This window comes from Narcine bancroftii, chromosome 7 (assembly GCF_036971445.1).
Source record: "Narcine bancroftii isolate sNarBan1 chromosome 7, sNarBan1.hap1, whole genome shotgun sequence".
Taxonomy (NCBI): Eukaryota; Metazoa; Chordata; class Chondrichthyes; order Torpediniformes; family Narcinidae; genus Narcine; species Narcine bancroftii.
In genome coordinates, this window is record NC_091475.1 from 80,758,944 (window position 1) to 80,782,340 (window position 23,397).

The following is a 23,397-nucleotide window of genomic DNA, read 5'->3' on the forward strand; positions in this document are numbered from 1 at the left end:
TCTTCACATACAAAGTAGTGGGTGCATGGAGTGCATTGCTAGCAACAGTAGTGAAGGTGGGGCAAAAGGATATTTAAAAAAATTATTAGATAGGTACATGGATCAGAGCGAAATGGAGGGTTTTGCAGTAAAGAAATTTTAGTAGAGTAGGTTATTATATTGATATAACATTATGGGCTGCAGGGAATATATGTGCTATAGATTTCTATCTCCTGTGTTCTAGTTTTTAGAGAATTCCAGAGATTCACAACCCTCTGTAAGTATTTTTACATAACTGCTTTAAATGATTAGCCCCTTGTAACCATTTCTCCTCATTCAAGGCTCTCCCACAATTGAAAACATCTCAATATCTACCCTGTCAAACCCTCTAAGGATCTTGTATGTTTCAATAAGGTCAGCCCTCATTCTTCTAAACTCCATGGAAAACAGAACCAACTGATTCCACCGCCTCTGATAGAATAATCCTCTCGTCCTAGGGATTAGCTTGGTGAAGCACAGAGAAGCTGGAAGGAATCAGCAGGTCAGGCACCATCCATGAGAGAAAGGACAGTCACCGATCCGGTTCTGAATCCTCGATCAAGTCCCTTCAGCTTCACTTTTTTTGCTCAACAATGCAGCATCTGCAGCTGTACCTGACACCACAAAAACTGAACAGATCTCAACCTGAACTATCAGACCAATGTTTTAGATGTGGCATTGCAACAGGGACTTCTGTGCACGCAACCTGGACATGTGCCAAGATGAGGTGCTTTGGGTGGAATTGGGGCAAGCCCTAGAAAAAAACATAAACAAAGAATTCCCACAGGACCCAGAGCTCTTTCTTTTGGGAAACGTAATGGATGTAAGACTTACAAAGAAGCTGTCCAAATTTCAAATTCAATTTGTTATGATCAAATTGGCAGCGGCCTGGACGTGCGTAGCAGTTTCCTGGAAGACCGACTCCTACTTGAGCATTGAATGTTGGAACACAGAAATGCAGAGCTGTGTTACCCTGAAGAAAATTATCTACAAACTAAGGAAACAATATAGTACTTCTTTTGAAGGTATGGCAGCCCTACTTGGACTAGATAGGGGCACTGTGGTAGTGTGAATCACTATGTCTCGGTGCCTTGCCCTTCCATTGATGAGGGTGTGGAGGGGGTCCATCCTATTCTAGCCAGGGAAAAGAAGGCAGTAGTTTCCCCAACTGCACTCTAGATACTCAAAATATATGTAAGCTCTGACAGTGAACGAATCTGTATGTACAGAAGGGGAAGAGGGAGGGACTATTGTTTTTGTTTGTTCTGCTTGTGAGAAAAAGTTTCATATATTGTATATTTAAAATGTCACTATGTATAATTTTTGGGAAAAAAATTAAAAAAAAAGGAAGGCAGCCCATGTGCTGGTTGCCACGACACAACAAACCCATAAATCCCTAAATATAAGTTTCATACTTTTGTTGTGAGTGTCTTGGTAATTAGTTTGGTGTCAAACATTTAACATCAGGGGGGGGAAGAGGACAAAAAAAAACCAAAACATTCAAACTCCATGTTTGGAATTAATGTAAGGAATTAATGAGTACAAAATGTAATTAACATGGATATAATTGATAATGATATTGACAATTGTTGGAGTTTTGTGTGGAAAAACTATAACTAAAATATTCAAAAAAACAATGCAGCATTTGAATTTCTTGTGTTTCTCTAATTAGCCTCACAAATCTCCTCTGGACTGCCTCCAATGCCATTATTGTATGGGTAAGGTGGCATAGTATTTTGGATGTGGTCTCACAAGAGCCATGTACAATTGTAGCAAAAACTTTGCATATTAAATTCCAATTCCTTAATATGTCTTTTTTTTTGCCCCATTATATTCTTGTTGAACCTGTCTCAAACTCAGTCACAGTTTTAGAGGAGGTTGTCTCTATCACCACCCACATGTTGATCTATTTAAGCCAAGGACCAGAGGATTCACCAAAGTTCACCAATCAGCATATATTCTTTCAGACTGTTTGAAAGCTTACAGCCTTTAAATAGACCCTGAGAACCTTTTACTAGGCAATGCTCTTTTAAAAGACTTTGCAGGCAGTTTGTTGGACTAGACTCTTTAATGGACTCTGTAGAACACACATGTCAAACTCTGGCCCGCGGGCCAAATTTGGCCCGCGATATAATTATATTTGGCCCGCAAGATCATATCAAAAATGTATTAGAGGTGGCCCGCTGGCCGCCGCACCAGTATAGCGCATGCACAGTAACCGCTGTGTCCCAGGGTGAGAGAGAGAGAGAAAAATCCTGGTCCTTGAAAAGTAGTGGTGGGTGGTTTTATAAACACGCTGTCGTGTCCCCCCGCCCACCCCCCCACCGCAGCGCGGCCTGGCCAGTGTCAGGGGAAGCCAAGGCCGCTTCCCAGCGCCCGGAACCTCAGTGGCACAGCGTTTCTTGGAGCTGCAGATGGAGTCGGGACGCCGGAGGGAAGATTGGGGCTCCCCGCTGGGCGATGGTGGCGCTGGCCGCCGGCCGCCCTGTGCCTTCCCACCGGACCAGCGGCGGGTGCCCGGAGTACACGTGGGAAGCGAGGCTGGTCGGGCAGGTAGGGTGGAACCCCCCCCCCCGCCAATCTCGGGAGTGGCGTGGGCTGGATCGGGATTAGCCGCACTCACCTGCTCCTCCACCGCTGACCGGGATCCCAGCGCGGTCCTGAGCGCGGAGACTGCCCTGGAAAGGTCCTGGGACACCGGCACGGAAAGAAGAGCAGGGTCCGTAGAACATTACAGATCAGAAACAGGCCCTTCGGCCCTTTGACTCTACCTCGTGAAAACCCAACACTGGAGAAACTCAGCGGGTTAAATCGTATCCTTTATCCAGCAGAGAGGTACCTGACAATGTTTGGCCCTTGATCCCCCTCATCAATGTATGAGCAAAAGTCTGTGGTTCTCGTAAAAACACCAGAAGGGAGAAACTCAGCAGGTCAAAGGGGGTCCGGGAGAAACTCAGCAGGTCAAAGGGGGATCCGGGAGAAACTCAGCAGGTCAAAGGAGGGTCTGAGAGAAACTCAGCAGGTCAAGGGGGAGGGGTCTGGGAGAAACTCAGAAGGTCAAGGGGAGGGGGTCCAGGAGAAACTCAGCAGGTCAATGGGGGTCCGGGAGAAACTCAGCAGGTCAAGGGAGGTCCGGTAGAAACTCAGCAGGTCAAGGGGGGTCCGGGAGAAACTCAGCAGGTCAAGGGGGGTCCGGCAGAAACTCAGCAGGTCAAGGGGGGTCCGGGAGAAACTCAGCAGGTCAAGGGGGGTCTGGCAGAAACTCAGGGGGGACCTGACCTCGCCAGGACTGTTGCCCACTCTCCCTCCCTGCCGCAGGCCGACCCGCGACTCACGGTGACGGGGCCGCTGATCCGCCGAGATGCCGCCCTGCAGCGAGAGCCGATGCCCCCGCACTGTCGTTGTCCAACCCGATCGCCCGCAAACCCCGCCCTCCCGCACACAGGCCTGAGTAAGTATTATGAACTTTAATCTCAGGATAAAATGATCTTCCAATAGTTTCATGTCACAGTGATAAATATATTCCTGGTTAAAAATGGTCCTGCACCTGGATACAAGCTCATTAGGCATAAAACTTGAAAAGTGTGTAAATCAAAGGATATCTGTACCAATGGAAAAAGGGCATGGCAAATAACCCTGCTAGAGTTCATGCCCACAATCAGTCACCCATTTGATTGTTTCAGGAATTATGTTATTCTCCCACATTCTCAATAGCCCTCAGATTTTACTATTCGACAGCACACTAGCAACATTTGACAAATCCTCTATAGAGAAATATTATTTTTGAATATTTTATTTCTCATTTGTTAATGCTTCTGGAAAGAGTTTATCCAAAACTATTATTAAACATTTATTTTAATAAGAAAAAGTTTAACATTACCTATGTTGAAAGAAGAGAAAACATGCAGATGTTGTTGAAAATTTTCTAATAAATATTTAGTTCGGCCCTCGACTTAGTCCAAGTTTTTAATTTTGGCCCTCCGTGAATTTGAGTTTGATACCCCTGCTGTAGAATGTCCGGATACACTTTTTCAATAGATTCAGAAGACTTTGCAGGGGTAGACTTTAGACTTTTCACATAGAGATCCCGCAATTCTGCCATAAAGAAGGCCTGTCATTCAGCCGGCTTTGCTTTTTTACACTGAACCAAACACGGCAGTATAATGTGATTCAGCGCAGTGACTACCTCCTCTGCCGGCTTAAAGGCGGGACTCAATGACCCCCCCCCCCCCATTCCGTGTTCACACCTTTTACACAGAACGGTGTGGCACAATAAAAACGCCATGTTCCGCCTTGAAGATGCTGTGTAAAAGGGTTTAGTTAATGGTTCTTGCTATATGACTTGCTATTTGCTTCTGCTAATTGGCACATATATTGATACATACATACATAGACAGTCTAGGTCCATAATTATAAACCAGCTGACTTAGTTGAAAGGGCAAGAAGTAGCATCAAAGGTTACTTCATGCAAAATATTAATTCGTTCAAAGTCAGAACTCGGAAAAGGTGCACACATAAATATCTTGGCTCCTTGTGGTTCAGCTTTGAATGCTTCACAAAGACAATAATGAAGCACATGTGGCAATCATTCTTACCTCATCTCCAACTGCCACAGCAATGCTAATGACTGTTCCAGGCATTGGTGCAATTATGGTGTTGCCTGTGTCCTCCTCCACCTTCTCAGGCATGTACTTATTCAGCTCTGCCGCTAGTTGGGTCAGCACTCTGATTTTGTACTGGAAACAAGGAACACACAAACTTTTAAATAGGTTTCACAGTCCAAGCAAGTTATAGATATCTTATTACTTAAAGAAGTTTGCTCTGAATTTGCTTATTTTATCCCACAGTCACACTGGGCCCTCACACTCCCCAACTTCATTTGGATGCAAGAGCCCTTTAGAAACTCAAGCACACGATCTAGGGTAGCAAGCCACTGTGTCACAAGAACCGTTTTTCAGTTGAAGATACTGCAACAACCTCTTTGCCATGTTCAGTGTGTATAAAACATCCACGACATGAATATGAAGTGCAGAGGACCATTGTCCTCAGCATAGATAAACCATCAACAACAGTAATTTTGGTCACTTCTGGGATCTCATTGTGCAAAGTTCACCTGTTGTATTAACAGAAAGTGGTGGAAACACTCATCAGTCAGCACCTCTAATTAAAGAGGCAGAGTTAATAGGTTCTTTCGAGCTGCTGTGTAAAATGGGGCTAAATGGGCAATTTGCCTGGTTAGCTCCCTATTCACAAGGCAGCTTGAAAGGATCCGACCCGGTCAGCGGGCTCCAAAATCAACCGGGTCCCTGCCCTACCTTGAAGGTAGTCAGGGAACCCAGTTAAACTTTCCTAGGTCTCGTCCACTGGCGGCTTGAAAACGAAAATGGCCGACCCAGTTGCTCCTGTGATGTCAGCACTTATATCCTAGCGTCACAGGGAACCCCCAGTTGAAGTGTCTGCCATGATCGGGGGAAGAGAGGGGTCGCTGCCAAGGGGGCGGGGGAGGAGGGCCACAATTGGGGGGAGTGAGGTCGATGACACATGGGAAGAAGTCGCTGTCGCGGGGGGGGGGGGGGGAGAGGAGCAGGGTCACTGCCGCAGGGGGCGGGGTAGGAAGAGGAATGGGGTCGCTGCTGCGGTGGGGAGAGAGGAGAGGGGTCGGGGGGTGGGGGGGACTGACGGCCAGTGGCGGGGGGGGGGGGGGGCAGGGGAGACTTACTGATAGTTCCCCTGAGTGCGTGCTGTGTCACTTACCACATCATCATGGGGGCGGGATCCCCCTTAAATCGCAGGGTTGGTGATTTAATGGGTCAATCCCCCTGCAGCTTAAAAGGTGCTGGAAGCAGGGGAGCTACCCAGGTGCTGCAGCTTAAAGGCACCTATTGTTTCAAAGATTCCTCACTCTGACAAAGGGTCTGACCGGAGAGACTAACTCTCTTCCTCTGACCATGGGCATTACCTGACCTGCTGAGTGTTTCTTGAGTCTTTGTTTCAGATTCCCAGCTTCTTAACTTTCTGCTGTGTTTTCTGTATTACAATATGTTTCAGAAAGACTACATTGAATCTGGAAACTGTTTGGGACATCCCAACAATGGGTTAAGAACATTCAACATAGAACGCTACAGCACTGTGGGGTTCCTTTCTGAATTATTGTCAGAATCTCTGATTTGATATGAATTTAGAGGTGTTGACTAATAAAGTATTTTATTACTTTGATAAGAAATTCTTTTTTCCTCTTTTTGCCAAACAATTTCTTCTTGGTGGTGGGTTTAGATTTTCTTTTTTTTAATAATAAAATATTAGTATAACATTATCCGTGGTTTAACAGCAATGCTATGATTTAAAATTAATGTATGTTTTTAAAAAATCTTTTGGCATATATCCTTATGTACTCTGTATTTTTCAGTGAAATTTCAATTTTAATGTCAATAAAAATATTGAAAAAGAAAAATTCCGTTTTCATCCAGGCCAAACCCCACAACTATATTAAATATAACCTGTATATCGTGGCAGCTCGCCCACACAACAGGCAAACCGTCTCATGGAGTCCGCGGCAGATCTGACTGCGGGTGCCGGGCAAGCCCACAGCTTGGCGACTGATGTCATAAAAGTTGCAAGCGTCATCGGGTTCCAAGGGATTTAAATGCGTGCGAGAGTTCTATTAAAGTCAGTTGGTTCAACTCACTTTTGACTTTGTGTGGTTCTTTTGCTTGCTGCGTGCCTAGTGCGATTACATTGGTGGCCCCAACGGTCCAAACGGTATTTGGACCCAACGATGACCGACCTAAGCACGCAGAATGCAGTTTCTCTGAACCTCTGACTTTCCGGACCTCGAGGCTGCAGGTCTGGTTTGAACAGGCTGAAGCCCAATTCCAGGTCAGGCAAATCGTCTTGGATGCCACAATGTGGTCGGTTCACTCGACCAGGAGACAGCAGGCCACATCATCGACTTCCTACACTGGTTGTGGACAGATATGAAACTATCAAGGTGCTCCTGATCCGTTCTTTTGGCCTGTCCCGCTGTGAGCGCACAGAGCAGTTGTTCCATATGGTCGGCCTAGGCAACCGTGTGCCATCGGCCTTAATGAACGAGATGCTGGCGTTAGCAGACGGCCATAAGCCATGTTTACTGTTCAATGAAGTCTTTCTCAAGCAAATGCCAGAAGACCCACGCAAAGTAGTGGCCCGTGCAGATATCCTGTGGCACACCAAGCAGCATGGTGGGGCCTCCATTGATCAAGCTGCTGTGTCACTCCTTTACCCCAGGCATTTCCCACACCACTAATGAAGCCGGTGACACCTGCAGCAAGGAGTGACCCCAGTTCAGACCGTGGGTGATTTTACCACCAAAAGTGGAGTTCAGGAGCCCACTGTTGCTGCCCACCCTGGCTGGCCACTGTGATAGTCTCCTTTACTACGCTCCTCGTAGACACTGAGACTGAGGTTAGCATTTTGCCCCCCTCAAGCCACGACATCTGCGCCAGGAAGTCAGGACCGGTGCTCACCGTTACCAACAACAGCAGTATTCGCACATACGGCACCTGAACCATCCCACTACAGTTCGGTTCCAGCTGTTTCACCTGGTCTTTTACACTAGCAGCAGTGTTGCAGCCTTTATTGGGTCAGATTTTCTCTGGGCACACTGCCTCCAAGTGGACCTCAAGGGACAGTGCCTTGTGAATGCCAAGACCTTCCAGACTACCTTGCTCGGCAAAACCAAGTTACCAGCCCCACACCTGGACAATGTGACTTTGTCAGGCAATGAATTTGCCAGAGTACTAGCAGAATTCCCGAGCATTATTACGCTGCAGTTCTCCACAGACACCCCTGAGCATGGTGTACAGCACCACATTCCTACTCAAGGACCATTGCTACACATCCGTGCACGCAGGCTCCTGCCTGACAAAGTCCACCTCCAAGGAGGAGTTCAGGAAAACGGAGATGGGGATTGACCGGTGCTCAGACAGCCCGTGGGCCTTTCCGCTGCACATGGTTCCCAAGTTGGCTGGAGGAAGGAGGCTACGTGGTGACTAGAGAAAGCTCAACAATGCTAACACGTCCAACCACTATCCAGTGCCCCACATTCAAGACTTTACGGCCAACTTGCATGGGGCACGCATCTTCTCCAAGGTCAGCCTGGTCCGTAGTATCACTAGATTCCTGTCCACCCTATCGATGTCCCCGACAACCCTCATCACCCTGTTCAGCCTATTCGAGTTCCTGTGTATGCCTTTTGGACTCAGGAACATGGCATAGACATTCCATAGGTTCATAGACTCAGTGGGGTGTGGCTTAGATTTCATCATAATCTACTTAGATGATATCCTGATCGCCAGATGCTTGCAAGAAAAGCACTTGATGCCCCTGCGCCAACTCTGCAATGACCTGAGTGAATAAGGCCTGGCCATCAACCCTGCGAAGTGCCAGTTCGGGCTGTCGGCCACTGATTTCCTTGGGACCACATCGATCGGCATGGAGCTGTTCCCTTGGCAGTGAAAGTTGAGGCCATACGCCAGTTTGTCAGGCCCAGTACAGTCAAGTGCCTACAGGAGTTCATGGGCATGATTGACTTTTACTACCAATCCCTACAGTCAGCGGCCTGAATCATGTGATCCCTGTTCGGCCTGATCTCCAGCAAGGCCAAGGAAATCACCTGAGACACAGAGTCAGCAGTGGCTTTCGAGCAGGCCAAGGACACCCTTGCAAACACCACCTTCCTGCTACACCTGAGGATGGATGTGCCCACAGCCCTCTCGGTTGCTGCTTCCAATTCAGCAGTCGGCGGCATGCTGGAACAACTAATTGAGGGTCAGTGAAAACCACTCACATTCTTCAGCCAGCACCTGTGACCTCCAGAGCTGAAATACAGCACCTTCAACAGGGAGCTGCTAGCCCTCTACTTCGCCATCTGGGTTTTTTGGTATTTCTTGGAGGAGCGGAAGTTCACAGTCTTCACAGACCACAAACCCCTCACCTTCACATTTGTCAAAGTGTCGGATCCATGGTTGGCATGGCAGCAACGCCAGCTGTCAAACATCTCGGAATATACCATCACTGTCAAACACATCTCCAGGAAAAACACCGTCGTGGCCAATGCACTGTCTTGCACCTCCATCCACTCAGTGCGTTCCCCATCCCCGGGGTTGGTCTACTTGGCACTCGCTGCAGCTGGACGAAGAATTACCGGCCTACTGCACCACAATCTCGGACCTGCAACTTGAGGACATCCCCATCGGTCCAACTGGCAGCAAGCTCCTCTGCGATGTGTTCACCGGCCAACCCAGGTTCATCACTCCAGCTGCTTGGGGGTGTTGAGTTTTTGACGTACTACATGGTTTAGTCCACCTGTCCATTCGGGCAACCATCCAACTGGTGGCGGATAGATTCATTTGGAAAGGCTGACGCAAACAGGTCGGGCATTGGGCCAGGTTGGGCATACACTGCCAGACCTCCAAAGTCCAAAAGCACATGAAGTCCCCCCTTCAACCCTTCCAAATGATGCACAGAAGGTTTGAGCATGTCCTTGTAGACATCGTCGGTTCAATGCTAATCTCCCAGGGGGCAAGGTACCTGTTCACCAGAGTTGACAGGTTAACCAGATGGCCAGAAGCCATACTGCTCGCCAACACGTCCATGGAATCCTGCGCCAGAGCCCTCATTGCAAGCTGGGTTGAATATTTCAGCCTGCCTGCCAACATCACCTCAGTCAGGGGTCTCAGTTCACCTCCAGCCTATGGTCGGCGCTGGCACATCTACTTGGGACCCAACTGCACCACACCACGGCCTACCATCAGTTTCCACTGGCACCTGAATTTGGCCCTGATGGCACGCCTCCGAGGCCCGGATTGGGTGCGCAAACTCCCATGGGTGCTTATTGGGATCCACACGACTCCCAAAGAAGAATTAGTTACATCTTCGGCAGAGTTGATATGTGGCGCCCCGTTGACAGTTCCAGGCAGGCTTGTGCCAGTGGCCTATGGCACAGGGGAGACATCTGCGGCAGTGCTCACAAGACTCTGAGAGAAGGTAGGAACACTAGCTCCTGTCCCAACCTCGTGCCATGGTCAGACACTTTCCTTTGTCCCCAAGGACCTCTGGGACTGTGACTACATCTACATCCGCAGAATGTACCAGACTCCACTCCAGTGGTCGTACAAGGGCTCAGACAAGGTGATGCATCAGAACGGAACCATGTGCATCCTCGACGTGAGGGGCCGTGAGGAGATCTTCACCAGTGACTGCCTCAAGCAGCCATACCTAGACCTGGCACACCCTGTGATTGTGCCACTCCCACGGCTGAGCACGGTAAATAAAGCCTGATGAAAAAAGCCTCAAACATTTATCAAAGAAAGGAGGTTCTTGAAGATGAAGCAGGAGGTTGAGGTGTTCAGGACAGAGCTTGGGGTATGGGCAGCTGAAGACACCTCTGCCAAGGGGAATGGAGATGTCCCCAGCTGATTACGACCTGGAGACCTCTGAAGGCAGACGAAGCCACATATAACAATGTATAAGCCATGGACTATTAGCTAGCACACCTAAGGGTTAATGGAGTGTAGTCATCTGCCACACAGGCAAGTTTTGAAAAGGAGGGGAAGGCAAATAACCCTCTGTGGAAATGCAGAGGTTGGAAATTGCCTGATGAGGGTTGCAGATGCATGGGAGCCACAAAGACTTTAGCTCCTTTTACACAGAGCTTGAAACCCGAGGTTTATCCACCTTTCAAGTGCTGTGTGAAAGAATCACAAGGTGGATTGAGGGGTGGGGTCTTGCCTTACCATCTTTGATCCAACTAGGTAGGCAGTCTCAGCGGTGGCTCACGGAACCTGCTTTTTTCAGTTCTGTGGGAACACACAAGCTGGCTTCCTAAGATAGGTCGTGTCTATGGCAATGCATGGTTTCGCAGTATAAAAGGGGCTTTTGTTTTCACTGTGACCATCAGCTCCTCCCACAGGAGAGACACGGATGTCCTTGTGCCAGGCAGGAATGAAGAGTTGAAGGTCCCTCTCATGTAGTCAAGATTATATCAACTCATCAATATGTTACATAATAGAATGATAGGCCCTTCAGCCCATCTAGTCAGTACCAAACTATTATTCTGTCTAGTCCCATTGACCTGCATCCAGACTATCTCCCTCCATATCACCCCAATCCATGTACCTATGCACATTTTTCTTAAATGTCAAAATCAAACCTACATTTACTACTTCAGATGGTTCCACACTCTCACCCCTCTCTACGTGAAGAAGGTATTGACAAATGTACCCTTCAAACATTTCACCATTAACCCATGTCTCTTGTCTCACCTAACCTCAATAGAAAACTTACTCTGTCCATACCCCTCATAATTTTGCATACGTCTATCAAATTTCCCCTCATTCTCCAACACTCCAGGAAGTAAAGTCCCAACCTGTTTAACATTTCCTTGTAACATAGCTCCTCAAGTCCCAACAACAATCTTCTCTGCACTCTTTCAATCTTATTGCTATCTTTCCCATAATTGGGTGACCAAAACTGCAATCTGGAGCTTGCATCATGCTTGTGGCCATTCCGAAAGAACTAAACCGCAGGTGTTTGCATCTGTCATTCATATGAAAATCCTGCAGAGGGCAGCAGCTACTGTTAAAAGTCTCCTCCCCCCACCCCCACCCCCCACCCCCAACCCAACGACAATTAACTGGGTCTGGTCAGAACTGGGAGAAATTAACCAGCAGTGGTTTTAATTGTTCTATTATTTTCCACCCCTTGATTCGAGCAAAGTGCAGTCACGTCTCTGGCATTCTCAGTCAGTACATGATTAAAAGAGCGAGCCGAGTCAACTGGAGGCAGCACAGCAATCGCTCTCTCCTCCCATCCAACAAGAGGCAGCCTGACTCACTCACAAAAGATTCTGCTGCCTTCCCTCAGTTCCCAGACCGTTTTTCTCCCCTCAGTGGTTGCCAGACCTAGACTGAAGAACTCTCTCCCTTCTCCTCCCGCCAAGCCAAAAGCAAACATGAAACTGATTTCCCAGTACGCACACAAATGTGCTGGAGAAACTCAGCAAGTCACACAGCATCTTTAGAAAGTAAAGGGAAGCCAACGTTCTGAGCCTATACCCTTCAAACTGATTTTATTTATCTTTTCTTGTCCATCTGTTGGTAGTGGTGATTAAGTTGTTCTAACCTCCCCACGAGTATTGGTTACTGCAATGCTGCACATGGAGGGCCACTGGTTGGGGCTATTTAGATAAGTACAATCTGCTCTGTGTTATTGGGACTGTGGAATTTACTTTTGAGGTCCATTTGCCACAATAGCATTGAGCGAGTTTATCTAATTGTAAAATTGGCAATGAGATAGACGACCTGCTAATCTGATTCCCAGAGTTGTGGTTGGGGATTCAATGGGCAGTAAACAGAAGTTTCCATGAAGAAATGCACAAAGGACTGGAGGAACTCAGCGGGCCAGACAGTATCCATAGAAGGCAATAGTCAGCCTTCATCAGGAGGATTCCCCTGAAACGTTGACTGTCCATTGTTTTCCACAGGTACTGCCTGGCCCACTGAGTTCCTCTAGCACTTTGTTTGTTGTTCCAATTTTCCAGCATCTTTGGGTAGATTTAAAGCTGAGGTTGATAGATTCTTGATTGGTCAGGCAGTCAAATGTTATGGGGAGACTTCAGGAAAATGGGGTTGAGAGGAAAAATACGTCAGCTGCGATTTGAAGGGTAGAGCAGACCCGATTGGCTGAATGGCCTATTTCTGTTCCTGAGACATACGATTCCAGCACCCACCTGCAGAATTTCCAATTCTGATCTTTGTTGAAGCATTTCCCTGTGCACCCAAGTTGGGAATGACCACTACAGAAACTTATCTGCAGTCTCTACTGTTTAGCTTCCATGAAGAGACAAGTAGGGTTTTGGTATATTGGAAACGTAGCTTCTCCAACACTGCAGAGCTCCCTCAGTACTGCTTGGAAAGATCCACCTGACTGTGTGGTCATCTCTGGAGTGACTTGAAGTTACAATTACTAAGCAGAGCATTATAGTTTGAATGTTAGATCTGCTGCCAGCTTTTACAAAGGTAGGGTTTAGAAGGATATGGACCAAATGCAAGCAAATGGGACAAGCCCAGAATGACAGCCTGTTCTATGCTGTGTGACTCAATGACTAAAACCTAAATTTCATACTGCCAGAAGCTGTCGGCTACAAATACAGTCCCTGCAAATTCAAATGACACCCTACAGGGCAGCATGGTTAGCGTACGAGATAATCCAACTCCATTACAGCAATAGCGACCCAGGTTCGAGTCCGCCACTGTCTGCAAGGAGTTTGTACATCCTCCCCGTGACTGTGTGGATTTCCTCTGAGAGTTCCAGTTTCTTCCCACGTTCCAAAGATGTACAGGGTTTGTAAGTCGGCTGGTCAGGTGGATGTATTTGGGCGGGGCGGACTCTTTTTTGGGCCAGAAGGACTTGTTGCCCTGCTGTATCTCTAAATTAAAATTAGGCTCTTTTTTTTGTGGGGGGGGGGTTCCGGGGTAGGGTGACGATTTAAAATTTATCGAAAGGACCAAATGTTAAAAGTCACAAGAGCAGGCTCTTCAGTCCTTTTTGTCCCAGTAATCTGCAGACTGAAACAAGTTTTGTGTAGCATTTTATTGACATCAGAGATATCTGTATATGTCTTTGTCCAAAGATGTAGTACCTGTATTTTGAAGAATTGGAGCAGAAAACTGCGCATGGTGGAATCTGAAATAAAATAATAAACGCCGGAAACAGTTCAGGCAGCATCATAGAGAGGGAAAAACAAAGTCAATGTTTGTAGTGAAGGATCCTTCCTTAGATCCAGAGAGATGCAAAGTTTGTTCAGAGGAGGAGAGTGGAAGGAACAAAGGGAATGACTGTGATACTCAGACACACCACCACCTCCACGCCATTGTAATGCCACATATTTTCTTGCACTATGGTAACTATGAATATTATCTAAAGTATTTATTCGTTCTTTTTCATTTGAATTGATGTACACTATTGTAGTTTTTTTTACAAAGTATCTGGTTGCAGCAAGTGAGAATTTCGGGGCATATGTATATTGTATATGACAATAAACTCATCATCACAGAGTAGACTTAAATTTTCAGGAACACAATTTCTGCAAAAACATGCAGTTAGAGACAGAAAAGAGAAACAAAATTATTCAGAACTTGAGCCACATCCATTGAGAAATTGATAAAATCAAAACTGTGTTCCTTGAGCTACAAATTTCCAGATTGTTATTCCTTGAGCTTAAGTTGGCAATGTTAGAATAACGTAGGAGGGCAAAGACAGAGAGAGGAGAGAGAAAGGAATAGGTGAGTAGAAGCTCATGACTGAACAGAAGTCCTCTCAAATGGTTTCCCCCAATCTGCAGTTGTCTTGCCCACTGAAGACCTTCATTGTGAGCACCAAAGTCAACTCACAAAACAACCTGGGGATCGTTTGGGCCTCTAAATGATGGAAAGAGATAAAAGGGCAGACAGTGAGTCACCTATGGTGGCAATGGCAAGGGCTATGAGAAGCAGAGGGGTTAAAGGAGATGGAAGAGTGGATCAGGCAATCACAACAGGAGCATAGTAGAGTATAGAAGGAAGACAGAGGGATTAGTAGCTTATGCCAGGACAACAACCTCTCCTTCAATGTCAGCAAGACCAAGGAGCTGGTCCTCGACTTCCAGAGGAGGGACAGAGCTCGCATCCAGTTCTGGAACAACACTGCTGATGTGAAAGTAGAAGACGTCTTGAAGTTACCAAGGTAAACATCTTCGGTCGCCTGTCCAGGTCTACTCACACTGATTCAATGGCCGAGAAAACTCACCAGCGCCTCTAGTTCCTCAGAAGCCAGAGGAAATTTGGCATGTCATCTGAACCCTGAACTACTTCTACAGGTGCACCATTGGAAGCATCCTGTCAGGGTGCATCACTGCCTGGGACAGAATCTGTTCCGCCTGAGACCACAAGAAACTGCAGAGGGTTGTGAGCTCGGCTCAGACCATCACACACATACTCTCTCCCCTCCACTACATCTACAACTCCCAGTGCCTTGGAAAAGAAGTGATGTATTAAAATACTCATCCTATCTCACCTCCCTCCTGTCAGGGATATGATTCATGAGTGTGAGATCACACATCAACAGATTCAAGGACTGTTTCTCTCCTGACATTATCATATTCCTGAATAAACCTTAGATTGTAACATTATGTGGCCTTGCTCTGTATCCAACGTACCTCTCTCTGTAACTCTACACTTTCTGACTCTATCGTATTTGCTGTACTACTGGTCTAATTGGACTGCTCACACAACTATCACTGCTCCTTGCTGCATTTGAACCTTAATGCTCCCACCATAATGCTGAAACAAATGTCTGTTGATGGAAACTGAATGAAGGTGACAGAATATATTAAGAAGGGTGTGTTGAATGTGGAGGCAGATAAAGATGAGGGGTCCCTGTCCCTTATTCTGACTGGGTGGAGAGGGGAGGAGCAGTAAAGAAGGAAGAAGAGGAAATGGGAGCGAGAGGCTCATCAATTATGGTATGGGGGAAGCCACCTTAAATGCACTAATCTGCAGTTTCAAAATCAGAGCAGAGCCCAAGGATGTGGGAGAATGGAATGGAATTCTTACAGGAAGTCGTGTGAGAGGAGGTGATCAAGGTAGCCAAGGATCTTGTATTTGAGAAGCAACATAGAGGATGAACAGATGGAAGACAGAGATATTTAGGGCTCACGTAGCTGATATCTCAGTAACTCATCATGGAGCCATGGAACCTTGCATGGTGCTGGAGAAACTCAGCAGGTCACGCAGCATCCATAGAAAGTAAAAGGCAGTCAATGTTTCAGACCTGAGCCTTTCTTCAGGAGCGGCAAAAATCAGGCAGATGTCTGGATAAAAAGGTGGGTGGGGGGCAGGGGAAAAGGCAAGGAAGGGGGAGAAGCACAAGGCTAACAGATAAGAAGTAATATGTGGATACTGGGGGGAAGGGTAGAATAGAAAGCTGTATAGTGATCGGTGTGGTGGGGGAGTTGAGGGAGGGAGAGGGCATCTTTGCCACATCTGCTCCAAAGATGACGCCTTCCATTACAGGACATCTGAGATGTCCTCCTTCTTCTGAAAATGTGTCTTCCCCTCTACTGCCCTCACCCACAACTCCTCTATTTCCCGTACATCTGCCCTGGTCCCTTTCACTTGCCCAGATGTAACAAGACATGATTCCCCTTAACTTTCCTATCACCCCACCAGTCTCTGCATCCAACATATATTCACTGCAATTTCCGCCACGTACAATGTGACCCCACCATCAGACACATCTTCCGCTCCCCCCTCTCTCCGCTTTTCATAGGGCCCACATCCTCCATGACTTCCCACCAATGACCTTTTGGTACCAACCACTGTGACCACAACAAGTGCACTTACCCCTCCTCCCTCACTTCTACTCAGGGCCACAAACAGTGCTCCCATTGTGGCCTCCTCTACATCAGAACGACTGGACACAGACTGAGAGATTATATTGTTAGGCACCTTTGCCCTGTCTGCTGCATCAGCAAGAACTGCCCAGTGGCCAAACACTTCAATCCACTCACCAGCGCTACACTCTCATGTCTGTTCACGGCCTAAAGCACAGCCAAACTGAGGCCACCTGCAAATTGGAATGCCTTTTATGCCATCTCAGCAGTCTCCAAGAAGGCAGCAGCATAACAACTTCCATTTGGTTGTAACCCCCTCCTCTGGACTCTCTCTTTCCCTACCCCTCTGTCTCCTTTCCACCATTTCCCCTCCCCTTTCCTTTCTTTGTGTAAGAGCTTAGCCCTTTCCCCTGTCACTTCTCAGCTTCTACCCTCCCACCTCTATGCACCCTATTATCTCTTACATGTTAACCCACACTCCACCCCCATCCCTTTCCTTTCCCCTCCCTCTATCTTTTTATTCAGGCATTGATTTTCATCTTTCCTGACGAAGGGCTCAGGCCTGAAATGTTGACTGCCTTTTACTTATGGATGCTGCATGACCTGCTGAGTTTCTCCAGTTTTTATTTACTGCATTGCACCCCAACAGCTGCAAAAGTCCTTCTTTACTTTCAAATGCACATGGTCAGATTTGGAAGGTTACAGAGACTTTGTGGAGCTTGAAAGATTACAAAGATGGGCTATGATGCAAGGCAATGGATGAAGTATGAAAATAAGGCTAGAAACAACTGATCCATGCCACAAATCTATCCATTGAATCTTTCCAATGGCCTTTTAATGAACACAACTTTTACTATCTGGACCAGAGGTTGGGCAAGTGTCTTTAACCCCCTCAGAAAGAAACAACTAGATTTTGCCAACAATCAGTCAACAGTGAGCTCGTTGGGATGGCTCAACCTTCAGCTAAAATTGGAGCTCACTGCTGCTTCTCAAAGAAGGCTAAGGAAGTTGTCCCAATCGTCCTGACACAAATATTTAACTGGTCATTTACCTCACAAATTATTTTTTGGGAATTTGATGTGTGCGAATTGGCCGTTGTGTTCCCTCAAACATTTCAAAAATCCATCTGATGCAACCAACCAGCTGGACCTTTCAACCAACTATCAATTACTTCAAAAAAACCATATTCAGCATCAAATTAGAAACTTAGAGCCCCACCCCACAGATACAGACCCTTTGGGCTACTCATCCATGCTGACAAAGTTGTCTAACTGAGCCAGTCCACTTCCTGTATTTGGCCCATGTTGGTAAACCATTTTGATCCAAGTGCTTCAATTGAGAAGAATAATCAAAACTTGATATATGCAATGAAGGAGAGGGCTTGAGGAATGCAGAGGAACAACGGTTTATCATTCTTTGAAAGTGGATTCTCATGTAGATAGGGTGGTACAGAAGGCTTTTGGTATCAAAGTATAGAATATAGGAGCTGAGAGGTGATGTTGAGACTGTTCAAGGCATTGGTGAGGCCAATTTTGGAATACTGTGTGGAGTTCTGTCCCCCAAATTATAGAAAGGATATCAATAAGGTAGAGAGGGGGCAGAGAAGATTTACTAAAATGTTGCCTGGATTGCAGTATCTAGAATACAAAGAAAGATTGAGTAGACTGGGTCTTTCTTCATTGGAGCGTAGAAGGTTGAGGGGGGAATTGATGGAGGTGTTTAAAATTATGAGGGGGGTAGATAGAGTCGATCTGAATAGGCTCTTCCCCTTAAGGGTAGGTGAGATTGGAACGAGGGGTCATAAGTTAAGGGTTAGGGAGATTGGAACGAGGGGTCATAATTTAAGGGTTGGGGCAAAACTTTGGAAGTAACATGAGAGGAAGCTTCTTTACTCAGAGAGTGGTGGCTGTGGAATGACCTTCCGGAAGAGGTGGTTGCAGCAGGGACAATTTTGTCATTTAAGAGAAGGTTAGATTAGTGCATGGATGTGAGGGGATTGGAGGGTTATGGACAGGGAGCAGGTAGGTGGGACTAGAGGAGATCACTTAAATAGGTGCGGACTCGAGGGGCCGAGATGGCCTGTTTCCGTACTGTAATATGGTTATGTGGTTACCTATATGAATGTCTTTTAATCGTTGTAATTACAACTGTTTCTATCACTTCCTCTGGCAGTTTGTTCCATGTTTTATGAGTTCTGTGAGTTCTGATCCCTTTTAAATCTTTTCCCTCTTATCCCTGGTTTTGGACTTCCCTATCCTGTGGATAAAGACTTGTGACCATTCACCTGATTTACTTAGGGTGGCACAGTTTGATTAGCGGTTAGTGAAACACTTTTACAGCACCAGTGATCGGACCAGGGTGTGGTAAACCACTGTTGGGCCATGATTAGATGCTGCCAGCTGGAGACGCCTCCCAAGACTGATGGTACCCAGAGCCCCTTGCACGTTCCCCTTTCTCTTTGCTTCGATCAGTCGATAAGGTTGCTGGTAGTTCCTGTCTTTAGTTAATAAAAGCCTGATAGTTTCACAATATCAGCCTTTTGTGACTATTGATGGTGTATTGTGGGGCTCAAATCCCACGCTGTCTGTATGTTCTATCCGTGTTTGCATGGCTTTTCCCCTGGGGCTCCGGTTACCTGCCACCCTCCAAAACATACCAAGAGGGTAGGTCAACTGGGTGTAAATTAGGCAGCAGGGTTCGTGGCCCAAAATGACCCTATTACTGTGCTGTATATCTAATTTTTAAAAAAATGAAAATTTAAATTGAAAATACTTAATTACGTTAAGCACTCCTTTTTGTTAAACATGAAAATATTTATTCCAGTCGGCTTTTCAAGCTAGAAATCAAGTATGACTCAGCTTCTTGTGGAGGGCGCTCTGAGCTATTTATTTTCCAAGTTTGACCTTTCATCAATGATGGAATTGCTGAGTTTCAAAATGACAGTCTCAGTATTCATGGAAGGCCTGTTGCGTTAAGTTTTATTGTTCATATAGTATCTCATGTTTTGGCATGTTCTTAATTCTCAAATATTAATTGACCTCATGGCTTTGTCTCAAAGGGGAAGAAAACCTTCCTCAAAGTTATGAGCAGCATTTTGCTGATGACTGAGAATAAGATGATAGGATGATAATTGGCCAATTTGGACTCACTCTGCCTTTTGTGGGCCTGACATCTTCCACTTTGTCAGGTAGGTGCCAGTGACATATCTGGACAGGAACAGCTTGGCTGGAGGTGCAGCTATTTCTGGAGCACAAGCCTTCAGCACTCAGCCAGGCTCTTGTCAGACCCCACAGCCTTTGCTGCGTCCAGCTGTTTCCTAATATCTTGTAGAACAAACAGAAGTGGTTGAAGACTGTCTTCTGAGATCGTGGCAATCTTGGGAGAGGTGAGAACAGATCAGTTGTGAGGAAGTTCTGAAATAAGACCTGAAAATGCTGGAAAATCTCAGCAGACAGATGAGGGTTTCAGACATTTCAGATCTGGAACCCTCAAAGTGGCTGATTTAGCCTTATCATCCTTTTGGTCTTTGTCTTGTATCGTCTGGTCTGCTCGGCATGTTACAGGGGGCCAGACTGTACACACCAGCAATGCTCTGCATTGACCAAGTTTAATCTGATTTTAAATGCCCCTTAACAACCACATTATTTTACTCCATGAGAAGAATTCCCTTTGTTCCACCTTATCTGCTGCTTGAACAAATATTTCTCTTTCACAAGGCAGAACACTGGAAGAACTCAGCGGGGTCAGTCAGCCTCTGAGGAGACATACAGCGTCGGTCCATGTTTTGGCTCCAAGCCCTGCGTCAGTCCTGGCAGGGTTTCGACCAGAAATGTTGACGTGCACTTTTGGCTGCTGCAGAAGTGCTGAGCTCTTCCAGTGTCCTGTCTTATTTGGAGAGACAAAAAGCTGACTGACTGCAGGTGCTTAGCTGACCTGCTGACTTCCTTCAGCAATTCTCTGTCTCTTCCCAGCCACTTTTGTGTACCTGCCTTTTTTGTTCCAAATTCCTACTCTTCTGATTTGTTTGCCCCTCCGCTTTTGTGAAAGGGCCCAGAGCCGCTGTTAATTATTTCTCTGTCCACAGAGGCTGCCTGACCTGGTGAGCATTTCCACTGTTTCCTGTTCCTATTTCAGATTTTCAGCATCTGAATTTTTGTGGGTTCCATGTGGATTACATGGGCTGTGCTTTTTCCTTTTAGTCCCCACTAAACCTCATTAATGGAATAAACATTTCTATTCTGCCATATGTCCCCTGCAAGTGGTCCTTGCTCAAGTGAGATTGTCCAATTCCTGCCAATTGCAGATAGTTTGGTGTTGGAACGAGATTATTTCATCTCATCCTATTCAAACATCAGATGTAAGTAAATTAACCAAGTTGAATAGGGAGAAGGTACAGGCAGTGGAAGACAGGAATAAACTGCAGGATGGTTGGCTTGGGAACTCGTATTCCTAAATTAACATCATCTAGCCGAAGCAGCGAGCCACTGACTACTGTATATTCAGACATAGGTTCACAGATGCAAGTTCCAGGAGCTTTCTACTCAGAGACCACACAGGTTACCCTCCCTGAAACGTAATGCCCAAGACTCAGTTGGGGGAAGAGTCCCAGGAATCACAAGCTAAGGGTCAGAGAAGGTGAGTAAGGTAAGTTTGAAGAGAGGAGCCTGTGGGGAAGGAAGGTGTCCGTTGGCAAGAATGGAATCTGGTGGTTGGATTGGCTGGAGAGGTCAGGAAGGATTGTAATCTTGAGTATTTCACCAGCTCAGTGCATTGCTAGGGTGAAGGGGGAGCAGTGAGGTTAGGGGGTCCGACGGTCACCATAGATGTGGCATTCTGAAGCCCCACGTATCCCAGTCATGCCCATCAATGGACACCATTTGAGCCACGTGACTCCCTTGTGCGACTGACAGATGTTCTGCAGCAAGTCTCTGCAGTAAAGCTGGCACCGTGAATCAATCTGATGTAAAAATAGTTGCAGTGTTTCACTTGGGAATAAGTGAAATAGCAGGGGAAATAAAACACCATTACATATTCGACTTTCTAAGCAAAGAAGAATTAAATTTAAGCAATCACTGCTTTCACTTTTCCCAGTATTTACAAACTGATGTCAAGACTGCAGCAACTACTCGTCAGACCAGGACTGATCTGTTCAGAGAGGTCATGCATAACGTAGGATACCAGCCATAAAGGGCCCAAACCCACCACCTCTCCCGCCCAAGAAGAAAACCATGTTCTGGCAATTGCACTGTCTACAGGTTTCCCTCGCAGTGGTGCACTACACTGCACTGCCATTCCTTTGTGGCCTAAGTTCAGGAACACCCTGTCTGTACATACATCGCAGCACAGACTTGCAGCAGTTTCTTGCGGCAGCTCAAAGTTCAGATTTATTGTTCTTTCTTTGGCTTGGCTTCGCGGACGAAGATTTATGGAGGGGGTAAAATGTCCACGTCAGCTGCAGGCTCGTTTGTGGCTGACAAGTCCGATGCGGGACAGGCAGACACGGTTGCAGCGGTTGCAGGGGAAAATTGGTTGGTTGGGGTTGGGTGTTGGGTTTTTCCTCCTTTGTCTTTTGTCAGTGAGGTGGGCTCTGCAGTCTTCTTCAAAGGAGGTTGCTGCCCGCCGAACTGTGAGGCGCCAAGATGCACGGTTTGAAGCGATATCAGCCCACTGGCGGTGGTCAATGTGGCAGGCACCAAGAGATTTCTTTAGGCAGTCCTTGTACCTCTTCTTTGGTGCACCTCTGTCATGGTGGCCAGTGGAGAGCTCGCCATATAACATGATCTTGGGAAGGCGATGGTCCTCCATTCTGGAGACGTGACCCACCCAGTGCAGCTGGATCTTCAGCAGCGTGGACTCGATGCTGTCGGCTTCTGCCATCTCGAGTACTTCGACGTTAGGGATGATGGCGCTCCAATGGATGTTGAGGATGGAGCGGAGACAACGCTGGTGGAAGCGTTCTAGGAGCCGTAGGACATCACATACAACCCTGAGATTCTTTAACCCAGAGGCCAGGAAGAATTTCTACTTATCAGATGTGCAAGAAACTGTACTCAAGCAAAAACACATATATAAAAGAAAGAAATATAAACAAATAAAGAAATGTGCTATAAAGAAGAAAAAATATTCAATAATAAATAATGTGCAAAGTAAGAGGCCTCAAATGAGTCTCTGATTGTTCAGGAGTCAGATGATGGAGGGTTGGCAACTGTTCCCAGTGATACAAGTCTTGGGGCACCTACTACCTAATGGCAGCAACGAGAATAGAGCATGTCCTTGATGAATGCTGCTGCTCTCTGACAGCAGCATTCAGCTTTCCCCACAGATTTTCTCGAGGGTGGGAGAGCTTTACCTGTGATGTACTGGGATCTATCCACTACCTTTTGCAAGGCTTCCCACTCAGGGGTATTGGTGCCACCATACTAGGCCAGTCAGCACACTTTCAATTTCACATCTATCTACAGAAGTTTACCAAGCTCAGCACCAGTTCCTTGAGGACAATCAGGTATGGCCAGCCTTGCCAGAGGTAAAAATTAAAGTCTGCAGAGTTGCCCACAGCCAGAGATGACAGAGCAACATGCCAGCTGTATCAAACTTTGCAACATGAGCCATCAAATGGGTCACAATTTTAATGTGTCTGAATATTTTTCATAAATACTTGAAATTAAACTAACAATATTGAACAAATATAAAGATCTATAAGCAACATCGACACAATTAAAAGACTTAAACAAATATGTTTACTCGATTAATTATAAAGTACTCTTCACGATTGTTGCCAGACACAGCATCAGAATAAAAAGAACATCCTTTTGGAACAGAGATGAGAAGTCGTTTCTTCAGCCAGAGGGTTGCAAATCTGTGGAATTTGGTGCCAAAGATGGCTGTAAACTTGAAAATATGGAGGTGCTGCAGTCTAGAGCAGTGCACAAAAGTGCAGGAGAATCCCAGCAGGTCATGGAGCATCCATG

General features: G+C 46.5%; 1 protein-coding gene across 3 annotated transcripts in view; it reads right to left on the reverse strand.

The window, feature by feature from the left end:
- pcca (propionyl-CoA carboxylase subunit alpha) overlaps positions 1-23,397 on the reverse strand; it is a 632,301-nt gene that overhangs the window by 44,916 nt on the left and 563,988 nt on the right. For all 3 annotated transcript variants that reach the window (XM_069890498.1, XM_069890496.1, XM_069890499.1), the window contains one exon: positions 4,614-4,754. In XM_069890498.1, the coding sequence (XP_069746599.1) occupies positions 4,614-4,754 (141 nt within the window). The remainder of the gene's footprint in view (positions 1-4,613; positions 4,755-23,397) is intronic.